Source organism: Panthera uncia, chromosome X, assembly GCF_023721935.1.
Source record: "Panthera uncia isolate 11264 chromosome X, Puncia_PCG_1.0, whole genome shotgun sequence".
Lineage (NCBI taxonomy): Eukaryota > Metazoa > Chordata > Mammalia > Carnivora > Felidae > Panthera > Panthera uncia.
Window position 1 is genome coordinate 86,117,454 of NC_064817.1, and position 19,723 is coordinate 86,137,176.

General features: G+C 48.1%; 1 protein-coding gene across 5 annotated transcripts in view; it reads left to right on the top strand.

The window, feature by feature from the left end:
• TMEM164 (transmembrane protein 164) overlaps positions 1 to 19,723 on the top strand; it is a 181,368-nt gene that overhangs the window by 111,227 nt on the left and 50,418 nt on the right. For all 5 annotated transcript variants that reach the window (XM_049644187.1, XM_049644184.1, XM_049644183.1 and 2 more), the window contains one exon: positions 19,593 to 19,671. In XM_049644187.1, the coding sequence (XP_049500144.1) occupies positions 19,593 to 19,671 (79 nt within the window). The remainder of the gene's footprint in view (positions 1 to 19,592; positions 19,672 to 19,723) is intronic.

Genomic DNA, 19,723 nt, shown 5'->3' on the forward strand with positions numbered 1-19,723 from the left:
GTTACATTTTCAGATTTCTCATTGCTACTCTAGAAGTACAGTTCATTTTTTCTATATTGATCTTATATCCTGCAACCTTTCAGAAATCATTTATCACTACTAATGTGTGTGTGTGTGTGTGTGTGTGTGTGTGTGTGTGTGTATTTTTCAAGTTGTTTTTTTTTTTTTATAGATCATGTCATTCACAAATAAAATAGTTTTACTTCTTTCCAATCGGGGTGCCTTGTATTTTTTTTTCTTGCCCAGTTGCCCTGGCTACAACCTCTAGCACAGTGTTGAATAGCAGTGGCAAGAGTGGACATCCTTGTCTTAGGGGGAAAGCGCCAGTCTCTCATCATTATGATTTTAGTTGTGTGATTTTCACAGGTGCCCTTATCAGGTTGAGGAGGTACCTCCAGTACCCTTTAATAAATGTTTATTTATTTACCCTTGAGGAACCAAGGGTAGTAGAATGTTACCTAATGTGGAGTTAAGTTAGTTAGTCATTCAAGGTTGGGAATTGGTTTAGGGTGCGAGAATGTCCTTTCTTCCTGAGGGGGGATGTATGGTGATACTTCAGGGGCTGATAATCATCTACATTCAAATTAAAATATAGAATCTCAAACATATTTAAAAGAACAGTTAAAGCTAATAGAGTTTCCATGAACTCATAGTGATACTATGTTGCCATGAGGCAATTAAGAATTAAAGGCAAATAAAATGATACTTCAGTGCTGGCATAGAGTAGGAGCTCCATAAATGGTTACTAGATAGTTCATATGCTTAGGATAGGTATGTTAGTTGGTTCAGACTGCCATAAAGCGATACCATAGACTAGGTGGCTTATGTAGCAGAAATGTATTTCCCAACAGTTTTGGAGGCTAGAAGTCAGAGATCAATGTGCCAGTGTAGTCCATTCTGGTGAGATCTCTCTTTATTTGTAGGTAGCCACCTTCTTTCTGTGTCCTCCTAGGGCAGGCAGAGAGCCCTCAAAATCTTTGGTATTTCTTCTTATAAGGACACTAATCCCGGGGTGCCTGGGCAGTTCAGTGGGTTAAGTGTCCAACTCTTGATTTCAGTGCAGGTCATGATCTCATGGTTCGTGAGTTTGAGCCCCACATCAGGCTGTGCTGATAGCGTGGAGCCTGCTTGGGATTCTGTCTCCTTCTCTCCCTGCTCCTCCCCCACTTGCTCTCTATATCTTTCTCAAAATAAATTTAAAAAAAAATTATAAAAAAAGGACACTAATCCCTTTGTGATGGTCCCACCCTCAGGACCTCATCTAAATCTAATCATCTTCCAAAGCGCCCCCCCCCCAGATATCATCACATTGGGGGTTAGGGCTTCAACATGTGAGTTTTTGGGAGATACCAACATGTATTCCGTAACAGGTGGTTAGACCACTGTACACACCAGGTGTGGCCAAATTCGAAACTTTAGGAGTCATGATAACAAAGGCAGGGAATGGCAGGCGCAATCAGATATTCACAATAGCTACCATGCCTTGAGAGCCTACATATGTGCCTGGAACTATGCTAGATTCATTAATTCCCTCATCTCATTCCACCCAGCAGCCCTGAAATGTAGATGATCAATCTCATTTATACAGAGGAGCAAATTGAGATGTGTGGGGCAGGAAGAGTTTTCCTCTGCCCTTCAAGACTCTTCTAGCTGGACTAAGAATTAAATTGACCTGAGCCAGATTAACAGGAGAAAATCAAACAAAGCTTAATAACGTGTATAGCTCCTGTAGACATGGGAGATACCCAGGAAGACTGAAAAGCTCCCTGAAGTGGCCGGCACCTTAAATACCATCTCCGGCTTCAGGCAACAGATAACTTTGGGGGCAGGGAGTCAGTTATGGGAGGTTATTAAGGGAAAGCACAGTAAACAAAGGTAAGATGGTACTGCAGATGTGAGTTGTTCCTTTTTCCCCTGATGAGCACGTTCAGAAATTTAGAGTCATCCCCCCCCTTCTCGGTGGTGAGGAAGACACCCTTACAACTGGAGATTTCCCTTATAAACATAAATATCTCTTACAAAGGGTAACTTACTCCATTTTCAGAGTTGAGGTGAGTCTGTGGTTTCTTCAAATAAACCAGCTTGGAATCACCAATTTGCCAAAGAGGCGTATCTTGGGGTGGCAAAATTTGCTCCCTTACGGAAGCAAAGAGATGAAGCAACCCACCTAAAGGCACTGAGCTCATGAGTGGCAATATTGCAAACTAGAACCCACGTTTCTGTTTCCAAAGCCCATTGGCTTTCCACTATACCACTCCACCGTCCTCACTGTATCCCCCATCCTTGATGCTCAAAGAGTGGTTCACTGGCCAACAGAATTGGCCTCCCCTGGGAACTTGCCAGAAATGCAGAGTCATGGGCCCAATCCTAGACATATAGTCTGCATTTTAACAAGATCTCCTGGGGGTTGGTGTGCGTGCAAAATTTTGAGAAGGCCTGGGAAGCAAGATTTAGAGGAAGCAAAATGACTGATATATAATGTGCAAAGGAGCAAAGGTGGCTCAGTCCTACTCAGGTCTTATCCTGCTTCTGTTTTTTTTTTTTTAATTTTTTTAATATTTATTTTTGAGAGAGAGAGAGAGAGGGACAGAGTGTGAGTGGGGTGGGCCAGAGAGCACAGGAGACACAGAATCTAAAGCAGGTTCCAGGCTCCAAGCTGTCAGCACAGAGCCCAATGCAGAGCTCGAACCTGTGAACTGTGAGATCGTGACCTGAGCCAAAGTCAGGCGCTCAAGCGACTGAACCACCCAGGCACCCCCTGTTCTTCCCTTTAAGGAGACCTGTCTTCCAACAGGTGTGGGTGTGGAGCATACCTGGTAAAGACTGAGGTCTTCCTGGTTGGTCACTCAGCTACTGTAACTGAGGCCTACACGATAGGGCTGGGCAAAAATTTTGGTATTTTGCACTTTACGGTATGTAAGTTATACCTCAACAAAAAAGAAAGTAAAAAACTAGCACCTGAAATCCTAACATTCTAAAATCCACTGCAGGTGACTTTTAAAATGCATAGAGCCTCAATAGGTGAGGTGCCCCGAAGTAAGGTTGAATAGCTATTTTGCTTTTTGAAAGGAGCAAAGGTTAAATACTGGGAGTTCTAGATCCATGGGAGACCCATTCAGAATAGCCTCCAGCCAAATTGAGGAACACTGCAGAAAGCAGTTGGTCTCTGGTCATATGGAACAGAACCAGGAGCCAGCATAGGCCCCCCCCCCCCAAAATACACTTTTGTGAAACTCTCCATGTTTTGTTTTGATAGGATTACTCAAACATTAATTAGGGGAAGCCAGAGTGTAATCTGGATGTTGGTAAGTCATTTTACCACATAGTTCTTCCTGATAAGCTAGAGAGAGCTAAGGTCTCGGTAACAGTGCAGTTAGCTGGCTTAATGGTTTGCTGAACTAATTTAAGGGGGTGATGGCAAGTTCCATCAAGGCAAAGATGACTCTCCAGAGTGTCAGATTTGCTTGTGTCCCAAAGCTGGGGAAGACAGCTATGTCAGGCGACAGTTTCCGTGTCCCAAAACGTCCTGAAATTGCCTAAGGAACAGAAAGGAAATTTTATACTAGTAAAGGTAAAGCTCAAATACTCACTTTAAAAAATCAACTAGATTCTAGCACTTTATTTATTTTTTAATGTTTATTTATTTTTGAGAGAGAGAGAGAGCATGCAAGTGGGGCAAAGGCAGAGAGGGGGACAGAGGATCCAAAGCAGGCTGTGCGCTGACAGCAGCGAGCCCGATGTGGGGCTCAAACTCGAGAGGTGCGAGATCTTGATCTGAGCTGAAGTTGGATGTTCAACCTCCTGAGCCATCCAGGTGCTCCTAGATCCTAGCACTTTAGAGCTTGGGAGGTCCTTAGAAAATCAGGTAATCTAACTATGTCATATCACACATGATAGAGCCCAGAAAGGGGGAATAACTAGGTCATATGGCCAGTGAGTGACAACTCTTAAGACCTGCACTCAGGTGTTCCCGACTCCCAGACCAGTGCTCTATGTCCCCTGCTACATAAGTACTGAATGGGATGCTCAGTGTGTATGTGTAGGGGGAGGGGTCCCCACACCAAACACTTGTGTGGACGAACACCAGCTAGGTATCTTATTACCATTTCATTCACTCTGACGCTGTCTGCCTGGAGGTGGCATCAGATCCGGCAGATTAAGGGCTCAGTCTTATGAGACTGCCTCCATTTCAGATGCCTGTCACAAGTCCACATTGTCACCTGGGCTTCTGACTGACTGACTATAAATTGGAGGGGCCCATGCCCCCCTCCCCGGGTCCAATGAACTTGCTAGAGCAGCTCACTGAAGTCCAAAACGTTGACTGATGTCTGCCAGTTTATTAGAAAGGATCTTTGGAGGATACTGATGAACAGCCAGACAAAGAGGTATAGAGAGCAGGCTTCAGAAGGGTCCCAGGCGTAGGAGCATCTGTCCCCATGGAACGAGGGTGCCATTCACCCAGCACGTGGATGTATTCACCAGCCGGGGAGCTCAACAACTCTTACTGTTCAAGAGTTTTTATTACAGAGCGTAATGTGTCGCCGCCCTTTCCCAGAGGTCAGTGGGCATGGCTAAACACTCCCACCGTCTCATCCCTTTCAGGTGACCAGCCCCCTCCTGAGGCCTTGGTTCCCTGGGCAGCCATGGGCTTAAAGCTCCACCTGGTGGGGACAGGCCTGCACAGCTCTGCATCTGGGCATGAGGGCTGGAGGCGTGAGGCAGGTGTGCCCTGTCGTCCTCTGAATTAATCCCCCGTCTTCTGGGGTGGCTTTGCTGTCTGTGGCCTGTTCCCGGCGTCAGCTGAAGGCTTTTTAATAAAAATGGAACCCAGAGGAGGAATGATAAGGTATCTGATTTTAACCCGAAGTGAGAGAACACCAGATGTTTCATTCTGTCTGAAGGTTGGAGGGAGGAAAAGCAATTAGCAGCTGCTACTGATTTAGCAGCAGACACCTGCTAAGTGAAAATCTGTCAAACTGGCCAGGCTTGGCCCCGGAAGTGTTGTATGCCGCTTCTCAGACATTTCTGGGAATTGTAAATTATGTTGGCCCAAAATAGGTTGTGGGTGGCGGGGTGGGGTGGGGCGGTGGCGAGTGGGCTCTGGAGAAGCTAAACTTGTCTGCATAGACCAGGATTGTGTTATTCTAAGATGACAGCAACTTAAAATGGCTTTTTGGTGGGTAAATGGAAAGGAAGAGAAGAGAAAGAATCTTTCCGAAGCTGCCTGGTTGTGCCCTGCTTCTCACCTGGCTCACAGGCGCCCTCTGGGGTCCATTCCATAGGAGGAGAGGTAGGGCTGACCGAAGGATCAGGGGAGACCTGCTTCTCTTTCTCGACTGGTCCAGAGCACACCTCTCCCCTCCCCCAAGGACAGTGAGTCTCAAAGCAGGAAGAACCCTCCTCCACTGTGGGCTCACAGCAGCTCCTGCTCTGTGACAGTGACAGACTGTTGGCTCTCGGAGCCATCTGGACATCTTCTGCTGGGCTTGTGCTTTCCTTTGGCTTGAAAAGAGGCTTCTCTTACGGCTTTCTGCTTTCCAGAATTCTTTTGCAAGTAGACGTTAACTGCCGCTCCCCCCCGCTCCATTTTCCTGAGGCCCACACTGAGACACAAACAGTGGAAACAGGAATTCATTGAGAAGGCCTTGGGGATCTGCATATGTGTTGGAAGGGGTGGGTGTTCGAGATATGACTGATGCTAAAGAAGGCCAATTTGTGATTCATCAAGATGGTGGTGAAAGACCTGGGCCGCTCCCATTCAGGCCTCGTGCCACATTCACTGATCGGAACTGTTGGTTCTCGGTTTCCAAACCGGGCCAGAAGTCCACTGCAACTTGGGCCAGACGGATGGGCCCCATCTTGAGAGAAGCGATGGTCGCTTTCCCTATGGAGCAGGCACCGGGGGGCGCTGTTGGCAGACGCAGGGCCAGACCTGTCTTGACAGACTACCACCTGGAACTTTGTCTGGGCAACGTGTTTTGGTGTGCTCGAAGACCAGACTCCTCATTCTAGAGAGGGGATCCAAGAGAAGATTCTTTTTTGCTTTAACTGACTAGGCCCTTGGGCAAGAAGAGTCATTTCAGCTCTGTCGGAATTTCACTCCCTGTGTGCCACAGTGCCAGTGCAGGAAGGGAAAAAAGGAGCCGTGACAGAAGCGGGTGGGAGATCTGAGATTCCCCACTCTCCAGCCAGTACTGGAAGGAGCTGTACCCTCTCTGGTCTATCCCTGGAAAGACCAGCATTCCAATCAATCCGTTTCAGTAGGAGGAAGAACCACAGCACAAATCGTGTGGCAACAGCCTCCCCTAGAGAGAGATCCAGGGACCCTGTCTGTGATGGAGTGTCCAAGGTGCACTCATGACTATATTCTGTCTTCCATTGATTACTACCAGAAATGGAAGTCTGGGTCTTGTTTTCCAGCCTTCTATGGTGGTGTCCTTACTGTTGGCGGGGGCAGTCAGGAGAACATTCTAATTCTGTTCACTGGTTTGGCCATCTGTCTAGATGTTCTCAGTGGTCTCCTGACATGTCTCTAAAGAAGTTGATAAATCTCTACTTTGTCTAGTATTATGCCAAGTTCTGTGGGGTATCAGGAAGTCCATTTAACCCATCGTGTGGCTAACATAAGCCCTCGGAATATGGATTTAAGCCATATTTTGGGGCATATTAGTGGCTCACTAGGTTGAGCGTCCGACTGTTGATTTTGGCTCAGGTCATGATCTCACAGTCGTGAGATCGAGCCCTGTGTCGGGCTCTGCGCTAAGCATGGAGCCTGCTTGGAATTCTCTCTCCCTCGGCCCCCACCAAATAAAAATACATAAATACGTAAGCAAACCATCTTTTGATTTCTGAGCCCTTCAAAATGCCGGAAATCAGAATTTAGAGTGAGTCGGGTATAAGACCATAAAGTGCATGCAGGCAGGGACCATTCGTATTTTGTTCATAATAGTTGACACATAGCTGGTGCTCAGTAAATACCTGTTGACTGAATGAACGAACGGGTTGGTGTATGGGGGATCATGAAGGTAGATTCTAGCGTTGATTAATTCCCAGGGTAATATAATTAGAAGATTCCAGGCCTGAGCTCACATGGCGGGGGTGGGAGACAGGACATTTCAGTAGCAGGGGATCAAGGCATCATGGATTTGAGTCATTTGTAAAGCAAGTTTCGAAGTCAGCGGCTGTCTCTGCACCACAAAGGGCCTTAGCGCACATCCAGGTAAGGTAGGTCAGAGGTGAAGAACATGATCTCTGGAGTTAGTCTGCCTATTTCCATCCAGGCTCTGTAACTAACCTTGGGGCAGTTAATCTATGTTTCAGTGACCACTTCTGAAAGGGGGGGGTTATGACAGCTATCTAGGAGAGTTGTTCTAAGTATTAGTTAATACATTAATACATACCAAGTACTTAGGACAATGCCTAGCAGAGAAGTACTACATACCAGTAGTTATTAACTACTGTTACTGTTATTGTTATCCTTATTGCTGTTTTGAACACTAGTCCTATCACTGTCCTTATCAGTACCTTTTCCAGGGAACCACCAGTCACTGCTCTGAGAAACTATTCTGAGTTTTACACCTACCACTTAGCCTTCAGGAGTCTGGCCTACTAGTATTTCTCCAAGTATAGGTTAAACGCTCCTCTATCCAGATTACCTTAGGGAGCCTTGTTAAAGTACAGGATGCTGGGCCTCATCCCGGTGGGTCCAAAGAAGACCCTTGGTCTAAAAATCTGTGCTGAAGATCAGCACACTCTGTGTGTGGGATTAGCCAGGAGCTGCTGCAAGAGTCTGTTTATTATCCTGCAGTGCTGGTAGAAACCCTGGGATGGAGGCTGGGAGCCTGGGAAGAGCTAGAGAAGAGGAGAGTTAAATGGAAGAGAAGAGAAGAAGAGAAGGAGGGAGAGAAGTGAGCAGAGTCTGCTCATGCCAGCAGGTGGTCAGGTCCATCTCTGGTGGCCTCCAGGGGATATGTGGCATTTGCCTTCCCTTGATTTAGGGATTCATCAACCTGGCTCCAGCTTGTAGCAGAGGTGATGATGAGTCCAGTTACGGGGCGATGTTAGAGGCAGCAGGGCAGGGAGGCTTGTCTTAGAACTGGCTGCCTGGCCCACTGGCTGCCTTCAATCTAGGGCCCCCAAAGAGTAGAATACTAGGCGGACTCCTTGCTCAGTTGATGGGGGGTAGGGGGACAGTGGGCTGGGTGCTGAGTGCCCTTGAGCTGTTTGGACTGGGCTGAGAGCCGAGTTTCAGATGCTTTTGTCCCACTCTTTGCTCCAGTACTAGGGTGAGGTTCACCTTGTTTCACGCCATCTTACGTCCAAGTCCTTTGAAGGCACTAAAGTAGAGGCAGATGATACCACGGATTACCTGGGCTACCGAGGGGTTGGGGATTAGCACCTTTCCTCTCGTACCTACCTCCCACGCTACGGGGCTTACGTATTTTGGGTGGAATCTGCAACCCAAGGCAGGGAGGATGACACCGTGGTCCTGTTAGTGGTACAGAAGGCCCCTGTGGAGCGCCTTGTCACACCACCTAAGCCAAGACGGCCGGCCCTGGGCAAGTCGTTCTGCCGGTGCAGTTTGGCCTCTGCACACAAACTGGTTGTCTTCTGATTTGCACCTGCCCTGGCTCCTCTGTAGGCCTTTTGAACAGTCTCTGTCCTTAGCCTTTCCCCCGAGTTGTCTGGAGAGAGCTGCACAAATATTTACTTTCCCTCCTTGAGTAAAAAGTCAAGTAACGTGTTCAGGGCTGGACTTCCAGGTCCTGAAGTACCCTTTTTGTGTACCCAAAGCTTCTCTCTTTTTTCCACATGAAATTCTAGCTTTGGCTCAGTCTGAAGAAGTAGTAAATGTGGATTTTGTGGCTTCGGGGCCCCCTGAGTCCTCTTTAATGCCTAGTGTCTGGGGTACCTGGATGGCTCAGTCGGTTGAACATCCAACTTCGGCTCAGGTCGTTCATGAGTTTGAGCCCCATGTCAGGCTCTGTGCTGACAGCTCGGAGCCTGGAGCCTGCTTCAGATTCTGCATCTCCCTCTCTCTCTGTCCCTCTCCCACTCACTCTCTGTCTCTGTCTCTGTCTCTCTCTGTCTCTCTGTCTCTCTCTCTCGGGCTCTGAGCACCAAGGAGGAAGTCAGGAGTCACCCTGATAGGGTTTAGACTCCAAAAGGAAGGACCCGTTTCTCCCCTACCCATCACTTTGCATCCCTCTCTCCACACCAGACCTTGAGAATAAGGTGGATTGAATACCTTATGCTTGGTAGCGCTGTGGGCACCTGTCCTTACTGGGGCCAGGGGTAGGGTCACAAGGGACGATACAGTGAGGACAAAGGATGTGGGGGTCTGTAGATCCCCATTACGTGTTATTTTCTTTACATGCTCAGATACTCTGAGAGCGGGGGTTCATACAAACTAGAAAAATGTTCACTAATCATAGCTAAATGCATCGTCCTGGTTAAGGCTTCCTGCAATGTAGAGATAAGGAGACTCTAACAGGAGAGTTCTCCCCTCTTACTCCCCAGAGGTAATTGCCACTCACGGTTTGGTGCATTCATCTTTCGACCTTTTCTTTGGCTTTCAAAATTTTTGAGCTACGTGCTTAATAAATGAAGACATTCATTTGCTGTAAAACTCCGACTGGACAAGTCTGTTACATCCAAAGTCAAGGTCTCCCCTACCCGAATCTCTCCTCCCCAGTCCTGTTCCCCTGCTCGGTTTGCTAATAAATACCTTCCCAGTCCTTTTGCTATGCATCTTCCATCCACCTAGAAGCACAAATACTAATTTGTCCTTTTTCTTGTACAAAAATGATCATGCTTTGTATAATGTAGATTTGCTCAGTTTTACCAACAAATGGTTGTACCTCCTTTTTTGTAAATGGTTGCATACTTAATTCTCCAGAGTACTTTATATATAAAATTAAGTTTATTTACTTTGAGAGAGAGAGAGCACAAACAGTGGAGATTTACTTGGAGAGAGAGAGGGAGAGAGAGTGAGAGTGAGCGCACAAACAGTGGAGGGACAGACAGGGAGAGAAAAAATCCCAAGCAGGCTCTGTGCTGTCAGTGCGAGCCTGATGCAGGGCTTGAACTCACAAACTGTGAGATCATGACTTGAGCTGAAACCAAGAGTCTAATGCTTAACCAACTGACCCACCCAGGCTCCTCCAGAGGATTTTTTTGATGAACCTGCCACTAATGGACTTTTAGTTTACTTTTTGGTTATTACATACTTTTTAAAATTACACATAACATTCCATTTTGCATCTGTACACATACAGCTCTGCGTGTGAGTGCAAGCATCTCTGTTAGTATAAATTCCTAGAAGTGAGTCCAAGTGAATGGGTATTTAAATATTTTGGTAAATAATGACCAGTTGCTGCCAAAGTGAAGATCCCTTGTTTTTCCTTCCCATGAATATCTGTTAGGATTTCTGCCATATTAGGTCATACAGATTTACCTCATTTAAATTTAAACAATTTCCCAACTTTTCATTGTAGGGATTTTCATACCGAAGAGTTGAAGTGATAGTGTAGTGAACAACCACATGTCCTCCAGGTGGATTTAACAACTAACATTTTCCCATATTCCGTTTCCACTGCTGTTCTTCTTTCTGTGTAAGTTTGCTGAATCTTTTCCAAAAAAGTTGCAGACATCTTGACGTTTCACTTCCAAATACTTCAGCCTGAGTTCCCAGGAATAAGGAAGGGGTCATATACAACCACAATGCTGTGACCACACCCAAGAGAATTCTCAACAATTCTACAATGCTGTCTACTTTATCTGGTAATCAGTTTAAATTGAAATTTCCCTGATTGTTCCAAGAACGTGTTTAACTTTTTAAAATAATCTTTTTTAATATTTACTAATTTTTGGGAGACAGAGAGACAGAGTGCAAGCAGGGGAGCGGCAGAGAGAGAGGGAAGACGCAGAATCCAAAGCAGGCTCCAGGCTCCAAGCTGTCAGCACAGAGCCTCACGTGGGGCTCGAACCCACGAAACGTGGGATCATGACCTAGGCCAAAGTTGGACGCTTAACCGACTGAGCTACCCAGGCGCCCCTGAAATAATTTTTTGATGTTTATTTATTTATTTTGAGAGGGAGAGAGTGCACATGAGCAGCGGAGGGACAGAGAGAGAGGGAGAGAGAGAATCGCAAGCAGGCTCCGTGCTAACAGCAGAGCCCGCTGTGGGGCTTGATATCCCGAACCGTGAGAAATCAAGAGTCAGACACTCAGCCAACTGAGCCACCCAGGCACCCCTTTAACTTTTTGTTTTGTAATCAGGATTCAGTCAGGTTTCAAGATTGTTTTTGACTGTTCTCTTTAATTTTTGTTCATTTTAAAAAATCTAGGCACAGTCTCTCCCAGCCCCTGCTTTCTTTCTTCATGGCAGCGAAATTTTGGTGACTCCGGGCCAGTCGTTTTGTAGACTTTCGCACATTCTGGATTTGTCTGGCTCTTTTCTCGTGGCACCTTGTTGTTTTTAATGGCAGCATGGTATTCTGTTCCGTGAACGTACTGTGGTTTATTTTAAGTTGTGGGCATTCCTTCTGTGGCCTCCTCTAGCAAGTGGTATTATTTAGTTCCCAGGAGTTTGTGGCACCCGTAGGCCACAGTAAAAGTCTGTGGTCAGTTAATGAAGACAAAGTGTTCCAAAGCCGAACTCGGTTGGCAGGAACAGTACCAAAGGCAGCAGTAAGAGTGGATTGTGTCCCTTCCCCCGCTAAAGGAGATGGATTATTGTTTTGGTCTGTTCAGGCTGCCATAACAAAGTACCACAGGCCCAGTAGCTTCTATAGCGGAGATGCATTTCTCACAGTTCTGGGAGCTGGAAGCCCCAAACTGGGGTGCAGGTGTGGTGTGGTGAGGGCCCTCTTCTGGACCGCAGGCTCCTTGCTGTGTCCTCAAGGGGTGACGGGGCCACGGGGAGCTCCCTGGGGTCTTGTATAAGGGCACTGATCCCATTCACAAGGGCTCCCCCCTCAAGACCTCATCACCTCCTAAAGCCCCACACCTCTTAATACCATCCCATCGGGCCATGAATTGGGGGGAGGGGTACAGACATTCAGACCATAAGCAGTTCTCTCTTCTGATTCTCTGATTTCTTGTGGGCATCGGGGGCTGAGCTGAGACCAGGGTCCTCCCCTTAGAACCCCCTATTCTTACTCTGCACCTCATCATCAGCCAGGGAGTGTTCTGGTAACGCCGAATTCTCTTGCCACGCAGCGCGAGCTCCGAGTTCGTGAGCTCCCTGGACTTCTAGCACACCCCTCCCTCAGACAGTTATCCTCCCTTCGCCTTGTCCTTCCCTTCTCATCTCCTGGAGCCCGAGCCGATACCCTCTCTCGTGTTCTGGGTCCCACTCCATGCAGGACCTCTCACTGCCCAGCGTCTCCTGCCTATCTTGCTTCTTCTGCTTCTCCCTCTCCACTCACCACTGGCTGCTTCCCTCCCTCCGTAAATATGTTCTGGGCTCCCGTTCTTCACTGTTATCGCTCTGTAGATATGAGCCTGGAGTTATGATTTTGTCTCTCTCTACCCATGCACTCTTGTTGGGAGGACCGTGGGCCCAGGGTCTGCAAAGTGAGGTGCGTAAGATGTTCTGTTGGGGTGCTTAGGAAAATATTAGCATATCCATCTTAGAGTTTCAGCTTCTTATTTTTCCATGCTAGTGTTTTTTGTTTTTTTTGTGGGTTTTTTTGAGTTTTTTTTGTTTTGTTTTTTTGAGAGAGAGAGAGAGAGTGCAAGTGAGCGAGGGGCAGAGAGAGAGAGAGAGAGAGAGAGAGAGAGAATCTCAGGAAGGGCAGGAGGGAAAGGGAGAGAGAGAGAGAGAAGCGGGGGCTCATCCAAAGTGGGGCTTGTGTTCACCCAAAGCAGGGCTCGTGCTTACGCAAAGTAGGGCTCAAGATCACCCGAAGCAGAGCTCGTGCTCACCAAAAGTGGGGCTCGAGCTCACCTGATGCAGGGCTCGAACTCATGAACCGTGAGATCATGACCTGAGCTGAAACCAAGAGTCGGATGCTTAAGTGATGGAGCCAACCAGGCGCCACCTGACCTTATCCTTTTATCCATTAGCCTCCTCAACTTGACCATGAGCTCTTGTAGGGCAGAGACTGTGTCTTCATCATTGCTGTATACCCAGAGCCAGGCACATTTCCCTGCCACCTAGTAGTGTCTCAATAAGTGTTGTGTTTTTTTTTTTCTATTGATTGGATGAGAGTAAGAATAGGACTGTCGTGGGTAAGAAGAGGAGAGTGGTGCTGACAGCCCTTTGGGAGATAAAGAAGTCTCCAGGGAGAAGCTCTCACCTAGAGACAGGCCAAAAGAATGAATCACTTTGTCGGGGTGGGGGTGGGGGGTTGCACCTGAGTGGCTCAGGCAGTTAAGTGTCTGACTCTTGGTTTCAGCTCAGGTCATGATCTCATGGTTTGTGAGTTCAAGCCCCATGTTGGGTTCTATGCTGACAGTGCAGAACCTGTTTGGGATTCTCTCTCTCTCTCTCTCTGCCCCTAACTCTCCATCTTTCTCAAAAATCAATAAACAAACATTAAAAAAAAAAAGAATGAATCATGCTGGGAAGCTAAAGTTATCCTGGTAGTCACCTGATAAATACACTGACATGTGACTTAGGGCCATGGGACAGGCCCAGGCTCTACTCTTGCTGGAGGTTCTTGCTAAGGCAGAATGATTAGGTAAAAAGAGCTCCAGCTTTTGACCCAAAGAGGCCTTGCCTTAAGTCTTGCTGGCCGGAATGGAAATCTGGCCTTTACCACTTACTGGCTGGATTAATGTTGAAAAGGATACGGGGTAATAACAGCTAGCATTGATTAAGCACATATTGTATACCAGCACTGGGCCAAGAACTCTACATGCATTACATCACCTAATGTCACCACAGCTTAATGAGATAGGCATTATTATCATTCCTATTTTATAAATGAGCCACGTGAACCTCAACAAGATTAAGTGATTTGCCCAAAGGTGCTTTGCAACTAAATGATGGAGCTAGAATTTCAATCTGAGCAGCCTGGCTCTAGGCTGGCCATATTCATTTGGAAGTCATCAGTAGACAGAAGTCCTTTACAGCCAGGAGCCTGAATAAGGTTATCTAGTGAGGGAGAGCAGATAGAAAGAGAGCCAAGGACTTGGTTCTGAGCCCCTTCTATATAAGGGACAGAAGGAAGATCCGGTAATGGAGGTTGAGAAGGGGAGTCATTGAGGTAGGGAAAGAATAGGGGTGAAGTAAGATGAGGCCTGAAAATTGGCCAGGACCAACCGGCATGTATAGTTGCACAGGTTGTTAACTGCACAAGGGGGTGATTGTGCCAAAAATCTTTGGGACACCCTGGCATGGGGATGAAGAAGGGGTGTCTCCTTAAAGTTCACACAAAGATGTCACACGGGTGTGCTTCCGTCCTTGTTGCCCATTAGAATTAGGATGGGTGTCATGGGTAACCTCAGTAAAAGCAATTTGAGGGGTGTGGTGGGTGTGAAAATTTGGAGTGGATGGAAGGATAATTCAGAGGAGAGGACATGATGGCAATGAGAAGAGACAATCTTTTTGAGGACTTCTGTAAAAGGGAAAGCAGAGATATGGGGTGGGGGCTGGTGGGGAAAGCAAAGGCAGGAGTTTTTTCCTCTTTCGATGGAAGATATTGAAATGTACTTGTTTTCTGATAGGAATGATCCAGTGACAAAAAGGGACAGTTGCTGGTGTGACGTCCTGGAGCAGGCAAGAAGGGATGGGATCTAGCACACACGTGAGGGGACTGGCCTTAGCCAGCAGCGTGGTCGGGGGATCCTGAAGAGCAGCGGAAGAAAAGGCAGCTCTGGGGATGGGGCGCAGGGAGGAGGGAGACATCGAGGCAGGTGCCCGCGGATGTCCTTTTCCCATTGCTCTTTTTTCCCCCGAATGGAGTAGAAAGGCATTTCACCAGCTGAGGGGCAGGACGGAGGAAGGTTTGAGGAAGGCGCAAGAAGTTGTACAATAGTTGTCCAAGAGAGAGGAGAGCAAATGGATTGGGGCATGTGGATGGATGGTTGGGTAGCATTAAGACTTGCCGTCATGAATTTAAGGGGGGTTCACGGCATAGTTTTATATTTTTCTCCGGCAATGCTCACTTGCCTGGGGGGTAGAGACGGGAAGGCAGAGAGTTTGATTTAACCAGCAACGTGGATTTGTAAAGCAGGTAGGATAGAGTGGGGAGAGAATGTCCGGAGGGTTGAGAATGTGGGGAAGCGGCTGAAGGGCAAGTGTAGAAGTGAGGATGTGAGGTCGGTGAGGGGCAGTCAAAACGTGGTGGGATCAGTGGACCATAGGTCCCAGTGAAGTTGTAAGACGGATATGAAGCGAGTGAGTTGTTGGCTAGGTAGGCTGTGGTCGTTGGAGAGTGGGGTACACGACAGGCCAGTGCTAACACTGTTGAGGACACAGGCATTTTGACACATTTCCAACACAGGAACGTTGGAAAAAATGACAAGAGAGGGAGGCAGAGTCTTCAAGGCCAAATGGGAAATGCACGGGGAGACGGTCCATAGGTGGCCACAAGAGCAGTGGGTAGTAGAGTACAAGGGCATGAGATTCCATTGGGGGAGTGGTTAGGAAGGAAGCAGAGAGAATGGCTGTGGAACAGCCAGCGGTGTAGAAACAGCAGTGAGGAGCAGACAGGACCCCTCCTGGCCCCGTGGTACCGGGCAACATGGGAGGAGAACCACCCAGCACTTGAGAGGGCTGTAGGGGTGGCCGTGACCTCAGAGGGGCAGGGAACCAGGTTTTCATTAAAGCAAGAAGGTGAAGGGACTTCTCAGAGGAGAGTTTGAGAATGAAGACGATTTCGAATAGTCCTTGGGTTCCAGAAGGTAGGCTGGAAGGGTTTCTAGAATTGAGGGAAGGTGAGAGATGAGGTCAGATTAGGGAGGGATTAGAATTCAGGTGTTGGGGGGCGCCTGGGTGGCTCAGTCAGTTAAGCATCCGACTTTGGCTCAGGTCATAATCTCACGGTTTGTGAGTGTGAGCCCCATGTCGGGCTCTGTGCTGACAGCTCCAACAGCTCGGAGCCTGGAGCCTGCTTCGGATTCTGTGCCTCCCTTGCTCTCTGCCCCTCCCCTGCTTGTGCTGTCTCTCTCTCTCTCTCTCAAAAATAAATAAACATTAAAAAATTTAGAATTCAGGTGTTGGGTGGTGACTTGGGAGTTTGGGGCTTCTTATGGTGACTGAGGTGACCAAGGATGGAGGGCACGGTGGGATTGCTTGTCTCCATGGCAGAGCATGGGGGTGTGGCCGGCAGAGCCATATGCTAGGAAGAAGGTCACACGCTTGCCATGGACGGAGTCTGTGCCCCTAATGCTTTAGGCAGTCTGAGTCCAGAGGCCTGGAGGGCTTTATCAGCCTGCTTTTTTTTTTTTTTTTTACGGGTTTTTTTTTTTTTTTTAATTTGAGAAAGATACAGAGAGCAAGCAAGGGAGAGGCAAAGAAAAGGAGACAGAGTCCTAAGCAGGCTCCATGCTGTCAGCACAGAGCCTGATGTGGGGCTCGAACTCACAAACCGTGAGATCATGACCTGAGCCGAAACCAAGAGTTGGACACTTAACTGACTGTGCTGCCCAGGTTCCCCTACAATAATCTTATAACAGCGTAATTATTTCCATTTTACTGGTGCCAAAACGGGTGGAGAGGTTAGGTGGCTTGCTTGAGACCAAAGGGCTCTTAAGGACATAATGAAATCTAGAAACGCAGATTTGACAGTCTCCAAAATTTTTGCTCCTAGCCATGGTGCTAAACTGCCTCCCTGGACATTGCAGGTGAAGGGTGTGCTTTCCAGGAGGTCTGTGAGTGCAGAGGGGTAAGCAGTAGCTAGAGTCTGGAAGGACACGGCAGGGGCCAGGGGTTGTGGGTCCTTAGCCCAGTTCTCTGCTCCATGCTGTACAACAGCAGCTTGGTTTCCCAGGCCTGTTTCAGGGGGAGGGAGGTCAAATCCCGTAGGTACCTGAACCTTCAGATTACAGCCAGACTGTTGGACCTTCCTGGGACCTTTTACTCCTTGCCTGTTTTCTGGGTGAGCACAGTCAAGGCAGTTAACCCTTTTGTGCCTCGGGTTCCTCATCTGTCAGATGACACTTGGCCTGCCGGCCTCATGGGGTTTTTGAGAGGAATGAGGAGGGTCATGGATATGGAAATGGTTGAAAAAGCATGAAGCAATACCCAACTCAAGATGGTAGGGTGATCCTGGATCATATGACTATTGAGGGTCCAGTATGGACCCCCGAGACCTCCAGAACTCATGCTGGTGATGCCCATTGTCAAACCTTTTTCTAGCTATTCCAGCATGGTCTGCAGAGCCACGTGGAACCTCATCTCTTTTTCTGGGATTTTCACATCCGCCTGTGAACATAAAATAGTACTTGGGCATCATCTGGGTCCGTGGGCAGTTTTCCTTCTGTGTGGGTTTTTCTTTCTTTCTTTGTTTAAAGTTTATTTATTTATTTTGAGAGAGAGAGAAAGCGTGAGTGGGGGAGGGACAGAGAGAGAAGGAGAGAGAGAGAATCCCAAGCCCAATGTGGGGCTCGAACTCACAAACTGTGAGATCATGACCTGAGCTGAAATCAAGTTGGAAGCTTAAACAACAGAGCCACCCAGGCACCTCTCTCTCTCTCTCTCTCTCTCTCTCTCTCTCTCTCTCTTTTAATGTTTAATTTATTTTTGAGAGAGAGAGAGAAAGTGCACGAGAGAGACACAGAGAGAGAGCACGGGGAAGGGGCAGAGAGAGAGAAAATCCCAAGCAGGCTCTGTGCTGACAACAGCAAGCCCGATTGGGGACTTGAACTCAGGAACCGTGAGATCATGACCTGAGCCAAAGCTGGATGCTTAACCCACTGAGCCACCCAGATGCCCCTGTGGGTTTTTATTTTCAAGGGCCGGAGCCAGCATCTCTGTTCATGGTCTACAGTCATCACAGCTGCCATTCTGGGGGGCTCTGCCATCTTTTGGTTTTAGTCCCTGGCACAAGGCATGCTTGGGCTCTCACGCCTGGGGAGCCCATAACTGCCTCCTGTCATTAGCGTGCAGTCTTGGTTCTGTGCTTGCCTTGTAGGGAATAAGGAGGCAGTGGACCCTTCCCCTGGGTTTTCTTGTCTCTCTCGGCTTCCGTCTAGGGGTGTGTGTGTGTGTGTGTGTGTGTGTGTGTGTGTATTGCAGGCTGTGTAAGCCCCAGAGGCCAGGCCTCTTGCCAGCTGCTGAAGTTTTTTTCCCCCAGAATTGTGTTAGCCACCCAGCTGTTTGCATTCCTAGCCCTCTGCCAAAGTCAGTGGCGCGGTCCCCATGCCAGGTGGAAACCGCGCTCTGCTTGGGTAATCCAGGGCTTCCATTTTGTGAGGGATGGGAAACAGCAGTGAGTGAGCAGGCGTGTTGGGTGGAGGGAGGGTGGGGCCGCTCCTTTTGGCACGCCATGTCGGAACTGGCCCAGCTGCTTGGTCTTCACCCAAAAGTAGGGCTAACTCTGGACTGACCCCAAATATCCAGTGGGGAAACTCTTTATTCTTGGATCTAGACCCGACCAGGCCTAGCAATTGCCTTTTTGTTTTTTATTTTTTTGGAAATCTGGAAAATGGGACTAATAAATCCTATGCCGCACGTTCTCCATGTCAGATGAGAAATAAGCTTTTAAATCATTCACCACCTTGGGGCGCCCGGGTGGCTCAGTGGGTTAAGCATCCGACTTCGGTTCAGGTTGTGATCTCATGGTTCGTGAGTTCGAGCCCTGCATTGGGCTCTGTGCTGACAGCTCAGAGCCTGGAGCCTGCTTCAGATTCAGTGTCTCCCACTCTCTCTGCCCCTCCCCTGCTCACACTCTGTCTCTGTCTCTCAATAATAAAGCAACACAAAACTGGGGTGCCTGAGTGGCTCAGTCGGTTAAGCATCTGACTATGGCTCAGGTCATGATCTCGCGGTCCCTGAGTTTGAGCCCCGTGTCGGGCTCTGTGCTGACAGCTCAGAGCCTGGAGCCTGCCTAGGATTCTGTGTCTCCCTCTCTCTCTGCCCCTCCCTGGCTCGCGCTCTGTGTCTCTCTCTCAAAAATAAACAAACATTAAAAAAATTAAAAATCATTTACCACCTCCTCATCTGGAGCAAGAAGTGACATTACATTGTGTTTTCTCAAGCATATTCTGCAGAATACTGAGTGTTCTTTGGGGAAGAAAAGGCACTGGCTAAGTTTGGGAAACACTGGATAAACAATTGTTAGCAGATTCTGTAGTGGCAGAGACCACCCAGATCCTCAGTATACCACGAATAGCCGTGGTGAATCTCCTGGGGATCTAGTATATGCAAAATTTCTTAATCAACTGGCTGCTTTCTTTTAGTGAAATGTTTTTTCAAGTACCATCGCTGCCAAACGTGCTTTGGAAGATGCCGGGCCGAGGTCATAAGTGTATATTCATTTTATTCTTTTTTTCACTGTGATTGTGAAGGGACGTGAGCACTTGCAATGCATGGCTTGGCTAAGATGTAGGTCCTAAAGAGCAAGGGCCGTCCACTTCAGAAGCTGTTGACATAAGTGCTTCCTGCTCTGTGACACCTCTCTCCCTCCTGTCCTTACAGCTCCCCTTTGAATTGGAGATTTACTACATTCAGCATGTTATGCTCTACGTGGTGCCCATCTACCTGCTTTGGAAAGGAGGTAAGCCACCCCCCCCCCCCCCCCCCCCCCCCCCCCCCCCCCCCCCCCCCCC